The sequence below is a fragment of the Nannospalax galili genome, unplaced genomic scaffold (genome assembly GCF_000622305.1).
Source record: "Nannospalax galili isolate Female #2095 unplaced genomic scaffold, S.galili_v1.0 scaffold280, whole genome shotgun sequence".
Classification (NCBI taxonomy): Eukaryota; Metazoa; Chordata; class Mammalia; order Rodentia; family Spalacidae; genus Nannospalax; species Nannospalax galili.
In genome coordinates this window covers 4,457,371-4,474,910 of record NW_008347808.1, presented here as the reverse complement: position 1 = coordinate 4,474,910, position 17,540 = coordinate 4,457,371, and the positions used below count along the sequence as shown (strand labels likewise).

General features: G+C 50.7%; 1 protein-coding gene across 5 annotated transcripts in view; it reads right to left on the bottom strand.

Annotated features, from left to right (window-relative positions):
- Positions 1–230: 230 nt before the first annotated feature.
- The window catches only part of Stard8 (StAR related lipid transfer domain containing 8), a 79,066-nt gene continuing 61,756 nt past the window's right edge, over positions 231–17,540 (bottom strand). For 4 of the 5 annotated variants that reach the window (XM_017800940.2, XM_029568935.1, XM_029568933.1 and 1 more), the window contains 13 exons: positions 13,607–13,678; positions 11,030–11,111; positions 9,996–10,059; positions 7,368–8,773; positions 6,606–6,779; positions 5,673–5,832; positions 5,037–5,235; positions 4,319–4,529; positions 3,941–4,055; positions 3,478–3,702; positions 2,310–2,527; positions 2,027–2,203; positions 231–1,857 (listed from right to left, as the gene is read on the bottom strand). In XM_017800940.2, the coding sequence (XP_017656429.1) occupies positions 1,740–1,857; positions 2,027–2,203; positions 2,310–2,527; positions 3,478–3,702; positions 3,941–4,055; positions 4,319–4,529; positions 5,037–5,235; positions 5,673–5,832; positions 6,606–6,779; positions 7,368–8,773; positions 9,996–10,059; positions 11,030–11,111; positions 13,607–13,678 (3,221 nt within the window). In that variant the 3' untranslated portion in view covers positions 231–1,739. Of the gene's footprint in view, positions 1,858–2,026; positions 2,204–2,309; positions 2,528–3,477; positions 3,703–3,940; positions 4,056–4,318; positions 4,530–5,036; positions 5,236–5,672; positions 5,833–6,605; positions 6,780–7,367; positions 8,774–9,995; positions 10,060–11,029; positions 11,112–13,606; positions 13,679–14,875; positions 15,024–17,540 lie in introns of those variants that run through there. The other variant, XM_029568934.1, reaches the window with a different exon arrangement.

Here is a 17,540-nt window from a genome sequence, read left to right as displayed (position 1 = left end):
CAAGTTTTGGCTTCTCCAAATTCTTCCTGCTCCCATACCAGTCACCTTACCAAGACAAGAATTAAACCCCTTCTATGGTGTCACCCTAAATTCCAACACTAGTAAGCTGGGACTCAGGGGAGGGCAAGGTGAATGCTCCCTACCTGTGACCTGTGCGTTTGAGTTGTAACCGTGGTCCCCAGGTCCAAGCCCATTGATTGAGCAAAAAAAAAAAAGCCACAGAATCAGTGTGCATCTCCAGTCATGCTTTATTGTTCTGCAGAGGGACCTGCTGAGGCCTGTCCTTCACCTCTCCTGTCTCATCAGGAGTACCCTGCCCCAGGCCTTACAGACCCTGCTTCCATCCAGAGATTATACCTTCAGGAGGGGCTAGTTGCGTGCACATGCAGCTATGCGTGTGTATATATAGGTATATACATATGTATATATACATATGTGCATATATATTCTGACTGTACAGTATTTATAGGTACAGAGAAAACAGGCTTAACATTGCAATGGTAGCTACAACCCACCCCAGTACAGTTTACTCAGTACAAAGACAAAGAAAACACCAGTTGGCCTCTGAATGTCTGCTGGATTTCCATCTGAAAAGATAGCCACTGGATAGGATCTATCAGGCTGGGATCAAGGCCCAGATGGTTAAGGTAAGCCCTTCACTCTGCCTTGTCTATGGTATCTGCCTCCAAAGGGACTTTTCTCATGGGCCACATCATGAACAAAAGGCGCAAAGATACAGCTATACAACTCGCTGCCGCTATGTGCTTTGGCTTGACCTGTGTGCAGAATGCAGGGTGGGGGATAAAGGTGGGTGGAGGTGGGGTACCTACACCCTCTTCTCCTCCCATGTATATGCAGAGCAGATTAGGATACCAGAGGATAGGCAGCTGAACCACCTGGGCCTGGCTCTGCCCCTGGAGGCCTCTGCCAGGGTGAGGCTCACAGCTTTGTCTCAGGGGAACTGCCTTCAGTGTGGTGGGAGGGGCTCATTTGCCTGTAAATATGGTCATGAGGGGCCATAGGCTTCCCACGACCCCAAACAGCCGCAGATAAAGTCTGGGTCCAAGGCAGGGGAGGATGGTTCATTGGTCTCTTGAGACTTGAGAAAAGAAGCTTCTCTAACCTCATGTCCCAAGCTATCCCAATTCGTCCTGTCACTAACAGCCCATCAGGCCACTCTCAATCTGCTTCATAAAAGTCAGCATCGTATTTATGTGGATAAAACAGCTTTTGGTGGCTGGTGCTGCCATGCGCTATGCTCCATCCACTACTCCAGATCTCTATCTGGAAAAGTCAGTTCAGGACCAATGCTGGCCCCAAAGACAGGACCAGAATCTCCTATCCAACTTCAAAAGAACTCTAGACCAAACAAAATGGTCTAGCCTCTTGGTGTGACAGAGAGGGACTATACCATGCTCTCCATTTCCTTCTACCCCCCTGTGGGTAGGTAGCTGATGAAGCTCCAGATGGAGTAGGGGCTTCTTGGTCAGGGGGAGGGGAGCAGCTGTCTTCCTACCACTAACAAGATTCTCTTCTCTTGGGAGAGTAGAATGCAGTGTGGGGAATGAAGGAGGATGGAGACGGGACACCTACACCCTCTTCTCCCATGTATATGCAGAGTGGTATTAGGATGTAAGAGGACAGGCCACCTGGGCCTGGCTCTGCCCCTGGGGGCCTCTCTGTTCTTATTCCCATTCGCTCCCTTGATGGCAGGGGCCTGGGGAATGGCTTTGTGAGGCTCACAGCTTTGTCTCAGGGCCAGTTGCCTGCAGTGTGGGGAAAGAGTCCCGGATCTTTGCCACTTCCATGGCACATAAGTGCCCAAAGACTTTGTTGTACCAGTCAGGAGAGCGGCCCCTGAGGAGACAAAAGAAGCCAAACGTGAGCAATGGGGTTTCCACTGGGGCCTTCAGCAGGGGCAAGGATGAAAGGAACTTTCTCCCACACTGGAGATCACTAGCATGGGGTGGAGGCAGGGGAGGGGCTCAAGGCCAAGGGGGTGAGGTAGGCATTCCAGGTCTGGTACCTAAGGTCAGCACGGCAGATATGAGTGAGACGAGAGCGGCCCAAGCCGCAGGGCTCCATTAGGTACTGGGAAGTGAGCATGAGGGCCCGCACTCCAGATTCAGGCACCAGTTGCTCAGGATCCAGGGACTGGGAGACAAGCAGGCATCCCCCACGAGGCAGGTCTGAGCGCCACATCCTGGAGCATGGAGGAGAAGAACCCATGTTCAGATTCCTGCTGCTGGCTCCGGCCCCATCTCTTCTGGTCCCTGAGGCAGGGCAGGTTGGCAGCAGGAGCACCTCACCTGAGCACCACGAAGTCCCGGCAAGGATGGGGTGCCATGCTGTCAGTGACATAGTGGTACAGCTCCACTCCTGGCATCAGGGCTTCCAGCACTTGGGCCCGCAGCAGGTCCTCATCCCATAGGACCCGCTCCCTTAAGACACGATGCAGCACCACAGCTGGAGGGGCTGCCACCTCTGTGGATGCCTTCCACATCCGCAGAGGGTGTCCATCTGGTGCCTGTAAGCCACGGGGGTGGGGATGGGAATACTATCAAGAGGAGAGCACTCCCAATTCACACCAGCTCAAGTCAGACTGTAGAGTGTGGGATTCTCTCCCTGTAGTTGCTGATAAGGGAAGGTGGCAGGTCTCCTCTGCTGACTGGAACCGTACTTAGGCACACTGGCATGTATCCCTGTCCTCCCTGTCCTTCCTACATGCCCATTCCTCAGCCTGCCCTGGAGCATGATGCAATGATGTGGGCACAGCATATAGAACCTCTGGTCATGGGAAGAGAAGGGGTGATTGTTCTTAATGGACTTGCAAAGCGCAGGAAGGCAACGTGCACCAGAGCAAAGGTGGCCACTGCTGAAGCCTTTTTGCATGTGCCAGGCTTTGTGCCAGTCCCTACCTTGGTCCCATAGGGAAAATTTAGTCATGACCATTTTATACATGGGAAACGTCTAGCTCACAGTTCCACTCAGGATTGACATCTCAGAAACAATAAAGCTGATGACATAGGGGCACTGATAGGAGGTACCTCCAGCCCAGGCCCTGAGAGAAGGCAGTGAATGAAAGAGGGACTATGATGTATGAGCTAAAGTTGGCTAGGGAGAGGTCTTACTTGGGGACAGACTTCAGGCAGCAGAACAGCATAAACAGAGGCACATAGGGGAATTTGAAGGAGCTCTGCCTGTTCAGGGTCCAACGAGACCTAGGCATTGGAGCCGTCACAGTGGCAATGGGTCTGAAGTGGAGCTGTGGAAGATAACTCGGGAAGGTGGCCCAGGAAAGATGCTCTGGTCTCATCTGGTGCCTGACTCCTTTAGACACTTGTCCAGATGGCTGGCATTCTCTAAGTATCAGGCCTAGGCCCAGGCCCAGACCAAGTGAGGCTGGAAGAATAGCTCTATGGGGCTGGCCCAGTGCCTTCTCCCAGCCCAGAGCAAGATGAAGAGTCTGGAGCTTACCTTCCTGCAAGCCAGTTCTGTATGCTGGGGCCCAGGCACACTGGTCCAGCCTTTGAAGCGTTCTGCAGCATCCCGAAGCAGCTCTTGTATACTCTCCTCCATGTAGAGGCTCAGACTCACCCCAGCAGCCTGTGCCTGCCGCAACTCAGTCAGAGCTGGGCCAGGAGGGCTGAGTTCAGCTGCACTGTACGAGCCACACAGTTGCACCACCATGTCCTGGGGCACCTGGGAGGGCACACACACTGAGTAGGGGTTGTGGGGAGAAGGGGACCCCCAGGTGTCAGTGTTAAGTGTTTATGGAAAGACATGGCTCTTGCACTGCAGTGAGGTTGACAAGATACTGAAAGAGAAAGGCCCAAATTGCAGCTTAAGGAGTAGCAATCTGGGATCCTTCCCTGACTTAGGATTCAAAGTCAGGCCTGATAGTTCTGATAACTGGATACCATGGCTTGATCTGACTCACCTGAAAAAGTTTCTTGCAGTCACTGATCATGTGTGATAGGCCTTGGGTGGCAGCCATGTTCTCACTCAGGTCCCTAGGGCCTGGCCGGCCAACCAGGCTACGTTTGTTCTTGATCCTGGGGGGAGATGGTGAGAGGACAAGATGGCACCAGGGCACAAGACAAGATGGCTGACAGGTGCTTCCTAGCTCCCGGAAAGTCAGCTTGCTAGTCCTGACCATAAAACCATCTGCTGTCTTTTAGAAAGGGCATGCTCCGCAGTGGCCAAGGCTGAGCTGTTGGGGGTGAGATTGGAAACAGCAGTGGCAGCTCCCAAAGGCCAAAAGTTCTGTGAGGTCAAACTCCCCTGGACTGGCCCTGACATGCACTACTGGGTTCACCTGGGTGAGGGGCTGTCCTTTTTGGAGATGTTGAGGTGGAAGATGGAGGGTGCCAGGCACACTGCCAGGTTGCCAGCTGTCATCTGGTTTTCCTCAGCAGAGGCAATGTCGCTTAGGAAGTAGAGCAGGGTCTGTAGCACTTCTCGGTTTTCATCAGGGAGCAGCAAGGTAGCAGCTTGTGCTGCCGCCAACCACTGCTCCTTTGGGAGGACTGCAGGAAAGGAAGCGCAGAGGGACCTCCCTTACTTCTCAGGAGGCACCAACAGCAAGCTTCCTGCCACCCAGAATGCAGAGGGAAGTCTTCAGAGGGAAGAGCCAGGTGAGCTGTGGGAAGTCTCTGGGGTTAGGTCTAGCGCTGCTCTTTTTTCTTTTTTTTCCAAATTTTTATTATTTTATTTTATTTTAAATTTTTTGGTTATTTTAATTTTTTGAGGGTTTCTGATAATGCAACATTCTGAACATACAAAGGGTACAAAATGAATTATGTGGTACAGCCTTTGGAAAGTCCCTTTCCTCAGGACCTCAGTCTACCCTAGCATATAATGGGTTTTAGGGAGTAGTAAAATGTGGCCCCTCTCCAAGAGCCTTTTCAAGTCCAGAGAGTAAATGGTCCATGAGCTCATGGAACCAGCCACCAGATTTATCCCCCCACAAGCCCTCAGGATCAAGCAAGCTAAAATGTGGGGCAGGTTCATAGGGAGAGGTGCAGGTAACTTACGCTGATAGATTTGCAGGAAAGTGGTGGTAAGCTTGCTGGTGAAGATGGGTTCAGGCAGGTCCCGGAAGTACTGCTTCAGTAGGTCAGCAACATCATAGGCTGACTGGCCCTCATAGCAGACATTGTCAGGGGAGGTCTCATTCATTTGGCGCAGGCTCTGGATCCTGGACTTGACCCCAGACTTGCGGAAGATGCCCACCTAGCCCATTGAGGGGAAGGAAAAGGATGACATGCAGGGCAAGAAGAGAGTGAGGATAGCCCAGGACCAGAGTGTCAGGAGCATAGGCCACCTTGGAGACTGGGAAGCCTAGCAGGCTTCCTGCTGGGTTAGGCAAGGCCAAAGAGAAAACTGTTTATATCCTGGAGCCAAAGACAAAGATGGCTGTCAAGGAGAGGAGGTGGTAAAGATGGCCTTGGGCTAAGATAGGTTCTGAGACCAGGAGACTACAGAGTCTGGGACAGAAAGAAGCTGCCCCAGAGGTGGGAAGAGGTCTCTAGGCTTAAGGAAGGAAAGGGAACAAGGAGCGGAAATGTCTGTGGTGAGCAGCCCAACCCAAGATGAAGGCCAGAGCAGTCAGTCTTGGGCCTTCTACCTCCCTGCACCTCCTCTCTGCAGGCTCCCTGGGGAGGGCTCACCTGATCTAGGCACTGGCTCCTCAGGTAGCGCATAGCTTGCTGAATGCTCTGGGGCAGAGGCTGGCCTGTGCGCTGCACGTGGATGAAGGGTGGCACTCCAAATACATGTTGTCCCCGGTAATCTGGGGTCTTGTTCCTTTTCATGAACTTGGGCACTGACCTATTTAGGGGTTGACAAGCAATCAGGAAGAGTGAACCCAATTTGGAGGCTCTCTGTAGTCTCAGGGGGCTAGAAGTGATGCGGGCACATACCATGTCCCCAGTCAATGCTCAGTGAGCACCTAATTTGGCCTCAGCCTGTGGAAGTCATGGGGACAAAGGGGGCCCTCAGTGACCATTCATGTGGTCAGTAGTAGGCCATAAACTTAGGGGAAGAGCCATGAGCAGGGGGAAGTGTATCTAGCAGGGCAGAGAGGGCCAGAGAGAAGAGGTGGTAACTCAACAGGCTCCTAGGGGACAAGAAGGTGTTGTCCCCGAGGAGAAATGCCACAAAGGCATTCCAGGCCAAGAGAATGGCATGAACAAAGATGAAAAGGCAGGGAGGGAAGGGCAACTCGTCTCAGACTTCAGATGTCACTAAGGAGCAAGAAGGATGGGGCGGGTCCAGAGCACTAAAGGATCATGATGGAAAGGAATCTGGACAATGGGAAGCAAGCATGCTGTTTATTTACTCGAAATATGACACCCAAAGTGCACTTCAGGACAGTCAAGCTGATGGCAGTACGGAGGCCAGTATGAAGAAGGGACAGCTGGAGGATCTGAGGTTCCCCAGACCATATCCATCCTCACATGGCCTCTCTAACTTCCTGGCATAGCACTACTCCACTGGCCAGTGGGATCAGCCTGCCTATCCCACCTCTGGGCTGTGCTGCTGGGATCCCAAACCTAAAGAAGTCCACAGCTCCTGTCCTGCATGGCTCTGGGGACACTCACCATACCCAGCCTTGTTTGTGTGGTACAGTGTACTTCTCCATGAAGCTGGTGAGCCGAAGCAGTGAGCCCTTGTGAAGCAAGTTGATTTGGCCTGCAAACTGCCGGTTGATCTCCAGCGACTCTGAGTTGAGGCTGGGTCGGTGGGAGTTCTGGAAACTGTGCCAACGGAGCTTCCTAGCGGAGGTGAGAGGGGCAAAGAGGAGGACCAGAGATACAGGTTTTCTAAACCTTAGAAAAGGTTATGTCCTTTTGGTCTCTTTTGTCTCTCCAAAGAAAGAAAATACAGGGAGGTGGAAACACTTTGAAAGCTACTACGAGGCCTCAGGATGGAAAAAGCTTAGTTTTAACTCTTCGGTTACTCAGAGGCCAAGAAGCTCTCATGGAGGGTGGGCACTAAACTGAGACCCATTTAGTGCCAAAAAGCAGGGCCAGCCCTTTGTCCATTCCAAGACCAATGTGGCAAGAAGTCCTGGATGGCAAGGCTGAGGAGCAGAGGCCATATCTAACACCCTTGCTGCCGTGATGAGGAAAACAAGGCCAGAGAAGCCACTGTTTCCTCAACACCACCAGGGCCGCATCCTGTACCTAACTTTCTAAACTCTAGAGTCTTGATGTCTTTATACCTCTCGGGACTGGATGTCTGGAAATGAGTTCCCACATCCCAAGAACCTTCCCCTGGGACTTATGACTAGGAAATCAGGGGGGGGAAAGCGGAGATAGACTGAGCAGCGACCTCACCCCTTCCCTAGACCAAACTCCTACCTGCAAGGTCTGGTAAGTGAGGCCCCAACACCTGAATCACGCCGTTCACGGGGCACTGATGCCTGGAGTCCTGCTAAAGAGCTTGCAGCTTCAGCCTCATTCATGGAGTTGCCACTACTGTCAAGTCCACTGGAGGAAGCCACCGTGTCAGAGACTGAATGTCCTTCTTCCACAGACAGACTGGAGGCAGAGGTGGGTTCCCCAGCCGAGTTTGCCTCTTGCTCATTGTCCTGGACCTGGGCCAGAGCCTCAGCCTCGGCATGCGCCAAACCTTTGGCCTCAGCTGGAGCCTGAGCTAGGACTACGGGTGGGACTTCGGCCTGGGTCTGAGTAGGGGACTCTCTGTGAACCAGAGCCTCTGCCTGGGCTAGATCTTCAGCCTGGCCTTCCACCTCAGCTGTGGCTATTTCCACTGATGAAGGAGCCTCCTCTTCTTCCTCCTCTTCCTCCTCTTCTTCCTTATCTCCTGGCCCCAGGTCTGGGTACATGGTCTGAGACCAGAGCTCTACCCGTTGCTGCAGCCCCCACACATGCTGCAGAATATCATCTAGGTGTGCATAGCTGCCACCACTGTCATCCTCATCTTCAGCCTCAATCTCGGCCTGTACAGGCTCAGCTGGGTACAGCTCTGGCAAGTTGTCATAAATGCTGGCATGGCTACCTGTGGAGCCACAGGAACCCCGGCGCCCTTCATAGCCCCAGCACCTACCTGGCTGCCAATCTGCCAGGTGATGTCCCTCCTCTGGACATAGGCTTTCAATGGACAGAGAGCGAGGAAATGTGCCTGGCTTATGGTCCCCAGGCACATGCACCAGGCAGTCACGTAGGTGTACGGGCTGAGGACGCCGCAACGTGGCTACAGGCCAAGCCTCCCAGGCCTTCTGAATCTCACCATCTCTGCCCCTGGCTGAGGTGGTGGCCCTGCCCTTGGCCCTGTAAAATCCAGCTGAGAGGAAGCCACGGCAACTGCGGAAAGATGAGGCTTTGGAAGCCTTCTCTGAAGTGGCCAGGTTTTGCTCAGGCTCTGTTTGTCGACTGTCACTCTTTTCCTTTCTCCTCAGAGATTCAAGGTGCTTGAGGAAGCTACGGGAATGGTGCTTCTTGACTTTCTCTTGGGAACTCTCCTGGCCCTGGGTGGGGCTAAGGAAGGGCTGGTCACTTGGGCTGGGGACACGCTCTAGCAAGGGCAGGTCTGCTGGCTCTGGTGCAAGGCTCACGGTGATGGCAGGCAAGGAGGTGGCACTAAGCTCAGTCAGGACACTTTCACAGCTTGAGGTCCCCAGCCGGCTAGGGCTTGGTGGGGCCAGCAAGGCAGAAGAGCTCATAGGAGACCCACACTTGCTTTCCTGCTCGAAGGCCCAGTGGTTACTGATGGTACACTGCTCCTCCTCTTCTGAATCTTCATTCTGGGGAGATGCCATAGAGAGGGGTCACAGAAGCCCAACCTACAAGTCCCAGCTTATGCTCTAATCTGCCTCCAAATTCTGGGGGATTTTGAGGTGAAGAGCCTTGCTTTCTGGTGGAGGACATGTCCTAAGAATAGGAAGCTGGCTCTGGGAGTGCTGCAGGAAGCCGGTAATCCCAGATGTAGCCCAGAAATATGGCGACAGTCATCTAATTAATCTACTCTCCCATTTTACAGATAGGGAAAATAACACAAACCAGAAGCTATTTCCCTAAGGTTATTTACTGACATGCTTATGTCAGTGACAGAGACTTCTAAATGTCTAGGCTGTAGTCTTAGCTTAGAATTATAGGATATAAGAGGTGGAGGGGATTTTAGATTTTCTAATTTGTTTCTTCCTTGGCAAGGTGAGGAACTGAGATCCAGACAGGGAATGAAGCTTGCCCAGAGGGTACTCAGCAGTCAGTGGCAGAAATGGGACCAGGTCCCATGGGTCTCCCAATTCACAGGCCAATGCTCTGTCAACTTAGCTACCATATTCAACTGCAGGCCTCTGGTGGGGAAAGCCCCAGCAGAAACCAACAAACATGTCTGCAGGAAACAATGTGGTCATGAAGTTTGCTTTCTATGTCTATGCACAGACTAAGAGTCCTCATGGCTTTTGTAATTCCAGAATGGCAAAGTTGGAAAGGTCTTTGGTAGCTATTAATTCAGCCTCCCAATTAATTGTAGTGATGGGAAAAATGAGGCTGAGGACCAAGGGAGTAAGAGCTTATGGAAGCGAGGCTATGTGGATCCTGACTTTTAAGATCATGCTGACCATGATCTTTCTGCCACATGATTCTGTCTCTTCCCCTATTTAATGGAATTTCAGCTATCACAAACCAAGCAGTGAAGGCAAATGGACTTCCCTGAAGAAGGCCATCACTAGGTCAAATTATTGGCAAAAACATAAGGGAGAGGTGGTTTGAGTAGGGGACAGGGTGAGGAACCAGCCAGGGTACTTGCTCTCACATTCTCCTGTAGGTGAAGTCACCAAAAACCTTCAGTGGTCTCATAGGGCTTGCAGTACAGACTTCTACATTCCCACCCCCAAACTGGAATAAAGCACTGTTCTAGACGCTCTGGACTCCTGAGACATGGAAGCTAGTTCACAAGTGCATACCATGGGTTTTCCCCCAGGTACCATGAGATCACAGACATCACCCCTTGACAGGATTCACCTGCTTGCATTGAAAATGAACCTCAAGCTTCATCGAAGCACAATTGTTCAAGGTCATCAGCCTCCTGCAACACAAAGTAAGTGTTCACCAAGGATCTCAACCCCCTAAAGCCTGGTATGGCCTACCAAGATACTTTCAAGATGCCATCTACCATTCCCCATGGTCAAGCCATCAACGCTTTTCCCAAGCTCCATTGTCCCTGATGGCTCGATTATGATGCTAGAAAGATTATGTCCTCTGTCGCCAGGAGCTTATACATATAGAAATAAACCACTACAGAAATGGGACATGTTGAAAAACAGGGTACGCAGAAAGCACAGCAGACACGTTGAGGCTGAGATAAGGGACTTCCAGGAAGAGACAGGGTGCAGTCAGAGAAGCCTTCCTGCAAGGCAGAGATGGGATTTTGAGGGTTAAAAAACACAGGGACAACTATCCCAGGCTTCTACAGGAGCCTGTGACAAGGTAAAGAAGGACACAGTCAGCCATGACGGTAGTGGGAGAGGGTGTGATCACAGCTATGGTAGGTCAAAAGACAGATGGCAAAGGGCCTCGGTATCATGCTGAAAAAGCCTTGAACCCTTAAATATAGGCAATGATAGATTTTAAGCAGAGGAGCACCCACTTAGAGCTTTAAAAAGTTGATTCTGGTGATTGAAGAGATGATGTATTTGTGGGGAAGGAGGGGTGAATACAGAGGCCAAAGCCAGTTAGATTATTTTAATAGACCCAAGGAGAAATCCTGTTTTTAGCCTCAGGAAACAGCAGAACTGGCTTAAGTAGAAAGACTGAATCTAAGGCATACTTTGAAGAATTCTTTTTGAATCAGGACCAGATCTGAGCTTTTCAGCTAGAGTGATGCGGGTAGAGGAGGGTGCTGCAGACACAGAAACCAGAATGAGGAATATGACTAGAGAAGTTGGGCCTCATTAATAAACTATGCTCCCCTATAATACAGGGTACATTGTGTTTTCCACAAAGAAGCCCCCAAACTGGGCATGTGGTTTCCTAAGCCTGGCTCTCAGCCTTCTTACCTGCACAGGGCCCCCAGAGAGTCCTCGTCCAGAAAATCGTGGTCCTTCTTCACAGAGCCAATATCCAGGGGAAACACACCTTCTGTGTGGTGGAGAGAAGCAAAGAAGAATATAGCAGAGGATAAGAAATAGGCCAAAGTACCCTTGAAGTGTGGTCAGGGTAAGGGTGGGAGAGAGTTAAGGAGGAAAGGAAGCAAGAAGGCAAGGGCCACAGTAGAAGGGAAAAAAGCCAGGAGTAAAGAAGGGGTAGTAGGATTTGGATCTTAAGTGTCTCCCCAAGGCTCATGTATTGAAGGTTCAGTCCCCAGTTGTTAGTCTTGCTGGAAGGTGGTAGAGCTTTTAGGAGGTAAGACCCAGTAGAAGGAGGTTGACCCACTGGAGGTTTGCCCTTGAATTGGCATCAGAACCTCACCCCTGTCCCCACTCTGCCACCTTCTTATCCCACCACAAAGTGAGGAACCCCCCCCCCCCCCATGCTTCCACAATGATGCTCTGCCTAGCTTCAGGCCCAAAGCAATGCGGCCACACAATCATGGGTGAAAACCATAAGGCCAAATAAATCTTCCTTTTAAGCTGTTTATCTCAGGTATTCTGTCACAGCAACAGAAAGCTGATGAGCCCTAGGGGACATAGAGAGATCAGGGTTGGCAGTTGAGGGAAAAGCTAGAGAGTGGCTTGGAGGGTTAAGCTAAACTAGAAAACCAGGTGACATAGGTCCAGGTCCAGAGAGCAGGCCTGAGACCCTCAATGGTTGCCAAGAACCAACCTGGGTTCTTCTCACTCATTTGAATCCTGATCTTCTCAGATAGGGAAGCTCTTCCCTGGTCCAGGGTGAATGATGAGAAGTAGGAAGGGAGTAAAGATAGAAAGTAGCTGAACAGTGCCTGTCCAGAGCAGTGGGAGCCTTCTACCCAGGATTTAGGGAAGGGAGAGGGAAAAGGAAGGTCTGGAGAGAAGGGGAGAGAGATAAGACCACTCCCATTTACTCATTCAACTGATACCAATGCCACTTTATGGCAGGCACTGTGCAAGGTATTGAGTAGGCAACAGTGAATAAAAGAAAATTGGTCCCTGCTTTCAGGGAGTTTCCGCTCTCACAGGAAACAGGCAATAAATAATACACAAAACCCAGATAACACAAATGCCATGAAAAACCTGAGCCAGGGTGACAGGGTAAATAGAGGCTGATGAGGGTGTGGCTACTTGGGGAGAGGTAGTCAGTAACAAGTCTTTTGGAGGTGATTTCTGTGAGGAGGCCTGAAGGCTGAGAAGGAGGTGGCTACACAGAGAAAAGAGAAACAGTTTTGGCCAGAAGAAATGTAAATACTAAGGGCTCTGAAGGAGAAAGTTAGGTGGGAACAAGAGGCAGAGAGGAGCCCAGAGTGTAAAGATCAAAAGAGAGCGGTCACAAATGTAAGGTAGGTTGTGCAGACTGGCCAGCCAGAGTCCAGCATTTGCCCTTATCTCACTTATCAAAGCACATGAATGGTATGGTCAGATCCCACTTGCTGTGCTGGAGAGGTCCAGGAAGGAGCCTGGCACACTAGTCGAGGTGAATAGTGGTGGTGAATCTCAGATGTGGCAGTGGGGGTTTGAATAAATGGATCCATTCTGGAAGCAGGAGGCTTAGACATGGGAGCAAGGGAAGAAAGCAATTCAGGATGATTCCTGGATTTATAGAACTCAAACACCTGAGTGGATGGCAGAGCCTTTAGGAGTGGTTTTAGGCCTGGTAAATCACAGTTGGACCCCTGAGTAAAGATACCGAGTTGGTGGTGGCTGATTAGATGAACCGAAACTTGGAAATGAGGACTGGACAGACCTGTATGGAAGCTGTCACAGTACAGATGTACCTGAATGAGGATCTCAGAGCAAAAAAATGTGGGGAAAGTAGAGGGTCTGGGCTGAGCCCTGGGACACTCTAACATTTAGATGCCAGTTAGAGGAAGCTGAGTCAGTAAATAGAGAGCAGCAGCTAGACAGGCAGCTGTAGGTGGGAATGTTTCAGAAGTCAGAGGAAGGAGTGGCTACCTGCAGTGAACACTGTTGAGAGATGGAGTAAGATGAGGTCTGGGAAGTGGCCATGAAGGTCATGGGCGAGCTTAACCGGGTGAGGTGGGGGTGAAGCCAGGGTGCGGCAGTTGTGTATGAACGGGGAGGAGAAAACAAGTCTGAGGAACTGTAAGAACAAAAACCCGAAAAATGAAGAAAAATTAAGGAAAGCTGAGGTCACGCCATCTCTCTGGGTAAATTGAGGTCCAAATAGGGCCACAGGATGCACAACTCCAGGAGACATTGTCTTCAGGGGTAGTACAAAGCAGCACACTGGGCAATGCAAGGTCCTTTAAAATCCGGCTTGCAGCAGAGGTGGAAGTTGACAAGCGCAATCTAAAAGAGATGCCTATGTAGCAAAGTTGTTATGTGAGGAGTAAAGTCCTTGAACAAATTTGAGCAGGACCAGGATATAGAGTAATTTTTGTGTGACTGCAGAGAGGACCTGTTCTACCCACTTTTCAGAAGAAAAGCTGCAGGAGAAAGTAAGTTTTGGAGTGTGGTGGGAAGAACAATTGTCTTTACCTTCAAAAAGCTGAGCATACTGAGGGAATCCTGTTGCCCGGAGCCATTCACATGCTTTTTTGGCTTCAGCTTCTAGAACAGAACAGGGAACGTGAAACAGGCAGAGAAATGCGATTAGCAGAGTAGTGGGCGAATGCTGCCTCACATGCAGGAGGCAAGCATGCCTAGTTCTGGTGATTCAGGAATGGCAAGGGAGGGAAAGAGTGGCTGGCACATTTCTTCCAGGTAACATCCAGCTGGGGCAACCCTCTGCTCCCTGGAGACTTCCTGTGTCAGCCACAGCTTTCTTGAGCCTCATTCCCTGCCCCTCCCTAATGTCTTCCACTCTCCCACCCCATGCCCAAGAATAGCAGCAAGTTGGAGAATCATCAACTTTCCGGGCCCTGGGCAGAGCATCATAGTCCAGCTAGGAGATATGAAATGTCCACCAATACTTCTTACTTCCTTTCTCACAAACATTCCTCTTATCCTACAGCCCACCGACAGGGAAATCTCGTCTAATACACAATGACTTGAAAGAAGGCGCTACTTTCCTCCGTGTACAGTCACACAAACAGAAAGAAGTCAGTCAAGCCAGGCACACTGCATGTCTGTAATCCAAGCACTCAGGAGGTGAAGGCAGGGCTGTGAATTCAGGGCCAGCCTGGGCTTGAGACTCTGTGGGACAGAAGGGAAGGAGAATAAAGGAGGAGGGCAGGGGAGGGCAGGGGAGCAGAGGAGAGGAGAGGAGAGGAAAGAAGAGGAGAAGGGGATGGGACAGGACACAGGACAGGACAGGGGAGGAAGTGGAGGGGAGGATGGGAGGCGAGAGGGGAGGAGGGGAAAGGAGGGGAGGAGAGGAGAGGGGAGGGAGCAAAGGAGACTTGCCTACAATCTCACAGTTAACAAAGTGGTAGTGCTGGAGCTAGATTCCAAGTTTAGTCTGACTCTAGATTGGGCTTCCAGCCCTTGCAAGAAGCAGCACCTTTCCTAGTTCATTTCTCCCCCCAAGTACTCATCAAGGTCCAGTCCTCCTTCCGCAGAGCGTTTCCCAGAAGCGCCCCACCTCTGCTCATTGACTCTGTTTGCAGAGCAATTGAGTGCTGAGCCTTGGACTGCCACAGTGCTGACCTGTGGAAGTCGTGGAGGGCAATGGCTGGAGTGGCCTTCCTCTTCTACTCTGGAAGCACCTGGGACAGTGCTAGGTACTATTGCCAGGCTTTGTGGAAATGTCTAAACTCACAGAAGAGGCCTCCTGGCCACGGGAGAGTCTGCATGCTAGTAACAAACCTGTGGGACTCCCCAGCAGCTACTTTTTCCGGGTGCAGGCACTGCCCAGGTGAGTGCTGTAACCACGGACTCTGGCATGGACACAGGAAAGCCGCTGCTCTCAGCAGAGCTGCTCTGGCCGTGGAATCTTGCCCTCAGCATTTCCTCCATTTCCTTAGCGCCTGTGATGGCCCTGCTGACCAAAGAACTCCAAGGAAACTGGTGGGTTTTTTCCAAGACAGGAAGAGCCCTCTCATCCTAGTTCTCGCCCACAAGGAAATCTAAGAAGAGATCCTGGAGGCCAGGACTGATAACACAAAGGGCTCTTAAAACATTCTTTCAGAAATCCCAGTAGATAAGGGAGAAGAGCAGGGGAAGGTGGAAGGCTGTCAAAAACAGCAATAGGCTCAACGAGGGTCATGCACTGCTGAGAATTGTGGGGAGGAAAAGAAAAGATCTGACAAGCCTCAGAGTAAACACAGGCTGGGGGGTGGGGCAAACAGAGGTAGGGCAGGGCTGAGAATCTGTGCTCTGCACCTACCCCAGCATGTCTCTGCATAGTTACAACCAAGTCTGCTCATGGCTTGAACTCGGAGGATCAGTGTAGGACTGTGCACCAATATATACATGCAGGTGTCTGGATCCATCCTGCCGTTCCTAACTTCTTATAGCAGTTCCTCTGTGAGGTCTCTCAAAAGTCAGAATCCTGCTAGCAGTACCTTGGCTTGCCTGGCAGGGGGCAATACAAGCCTGAGAAAAGCTCTGCCTCTCCAGGCCTGTGGTTCAGGGCCATGTGGTGAGGCCAATGGCTGAGGGAGGATCTGAAACATGTGGTTTGGCTACTAAGACAACTGAGCTGGCTACCACAGCTACTTCCTTGCCCTGTGTTTCCACCACAGCCCCAGCAGAAGACATTTCCAGGATCTTAGAATCTGTCATGGCAACCAGCTTTGCTTTCCTGTCATTAGGACAAAAAGAATGTGCTAAAAGTTAAGACTTTTCCAGAGACGTGGGTACAGGAGGGAACCATGACCTCTAAAGGGACAGAAGTCTGGTAAGGTCACTCAAAGCAAGAAAGTTAATTTTCTGCATACCAAGAACACATTTATTTATTTTTGTGTGTGTGTGTGCATGCGTGTGTGTGTGTGTGTATGTGTGTGTGTGTGTGTGTAGTATGTGCACACATGGAGGTCAGAAAACAGTTCTCTCCTTCCACTATGTAAGTTCCAGGATCAAAATCAGGTCATCAGGCTTAGCAGCAAGTGCCTTTATCCACTAAGCCATCTCACCCACCCCATATCACTATTTTTTAAAGCTATAGTATGGGGGGCCACATGTGCACACACAGAAAATAAAAATAAAAAATAAAAGTTTTTAAAAAGCTATACTATGGAGCACACTGAGGCCCAGAAGACTTTCCCAAGGTCATCCAGAGTAAAGTGTCACAGCTGAAACTACAACCTTAATCACTTCTTTACATGTTCAGTGTTCTTTCCATGACATTACACTATCAGCCCTCAGATGGCAGATAATTGAGGCACCAATTCTATACTTCAAATGGTTTTTTTGTGTGTGTGTGTGTGTGCTTTCTCCTGTCTAGTGAATTCACAAGCCCGTGTTCAAATCTCATACTGACACTCACTAGCTCTTCAACTCTGGGCCCGTTGTACAACCCCTCTACTGTCTCCATCTCCTCCTTTGTAAAATGGGGTCATAACACCTCATTCTTACACCTAAGGCGAACATTAAATGAAACACTGGAGAAAAAGAAAAACTTTCGGCACATTATGCCAAGTACTCAATAAGTGGGTCCCTTCCCAACTCTGATTCTGAAGGTCCCAAAGAAAAGAGGGAACCTGGGGAAAGAGGCTCAGCCAACATTTGCTTCTGGGTCTGAGCAATGGTTGCAGCCATCAATCTCAGAATTGGAGCCAAATGGCTGATGGAAGTAAGGTTAGGAAGCAGAGATTTCAAAGGGGCTGCAGACGCTCCAAGACAAAGGAAAGGAGCAAAGACGTTTGGGGTAGATCTCAGGACTGAATTTCCCAGCAGGCCTTGGCAGCAGGAATCCAGAGAATGTAATGGGCTATTACCCAGCAGGATGTCAGGGACACTGGATTCTGACAATACACCATCTCAGGAAGGCCTGGAGGCTCTGGGGCTCTGTCTCAGATGGAGCAGTCAGGGACATATGTCTTGGTGATTAAGGGGCGAACTAAAGTACTTTGCCTCATCCCTCCAGCCCATCCCAGTCTGTCAGGCTAGGGTAGCAGTGACCCCCACCCCACCTATAGTAATATCAACTCACTTGAGGCTGGAACCAGGGAAGCCCAGACTGAGAATTGCCTTATGTGGCCAGCAGGAAGAGTGACACTGGGCAGGCTGAGGCGAGTGAGGTAGGAATGTCTGTAGCCTCTGGCCCTAACCTCTGTGTCCAGATGTGCAGATTCCAGGGCATGGCTGCCAGCAGTTTCAAAGGTTGTATTCTGCAGGTGGTGCTCTGGCCAAAGCCAGGACAGGTCAGTAGCAGCATTCAGCTGGCACAAACTAGATTCCATTTAGATTAAAGCCTGTACTGCCTCCCTGGGGAGAGGCCCAGCTGATGTGAGTTAGGGCAGAAGGTACTTGAAAGCCTCAGGGACAAATCAGGCCTCAGAGCCATAGTCATAGGTCTTCTGCAGAGAAT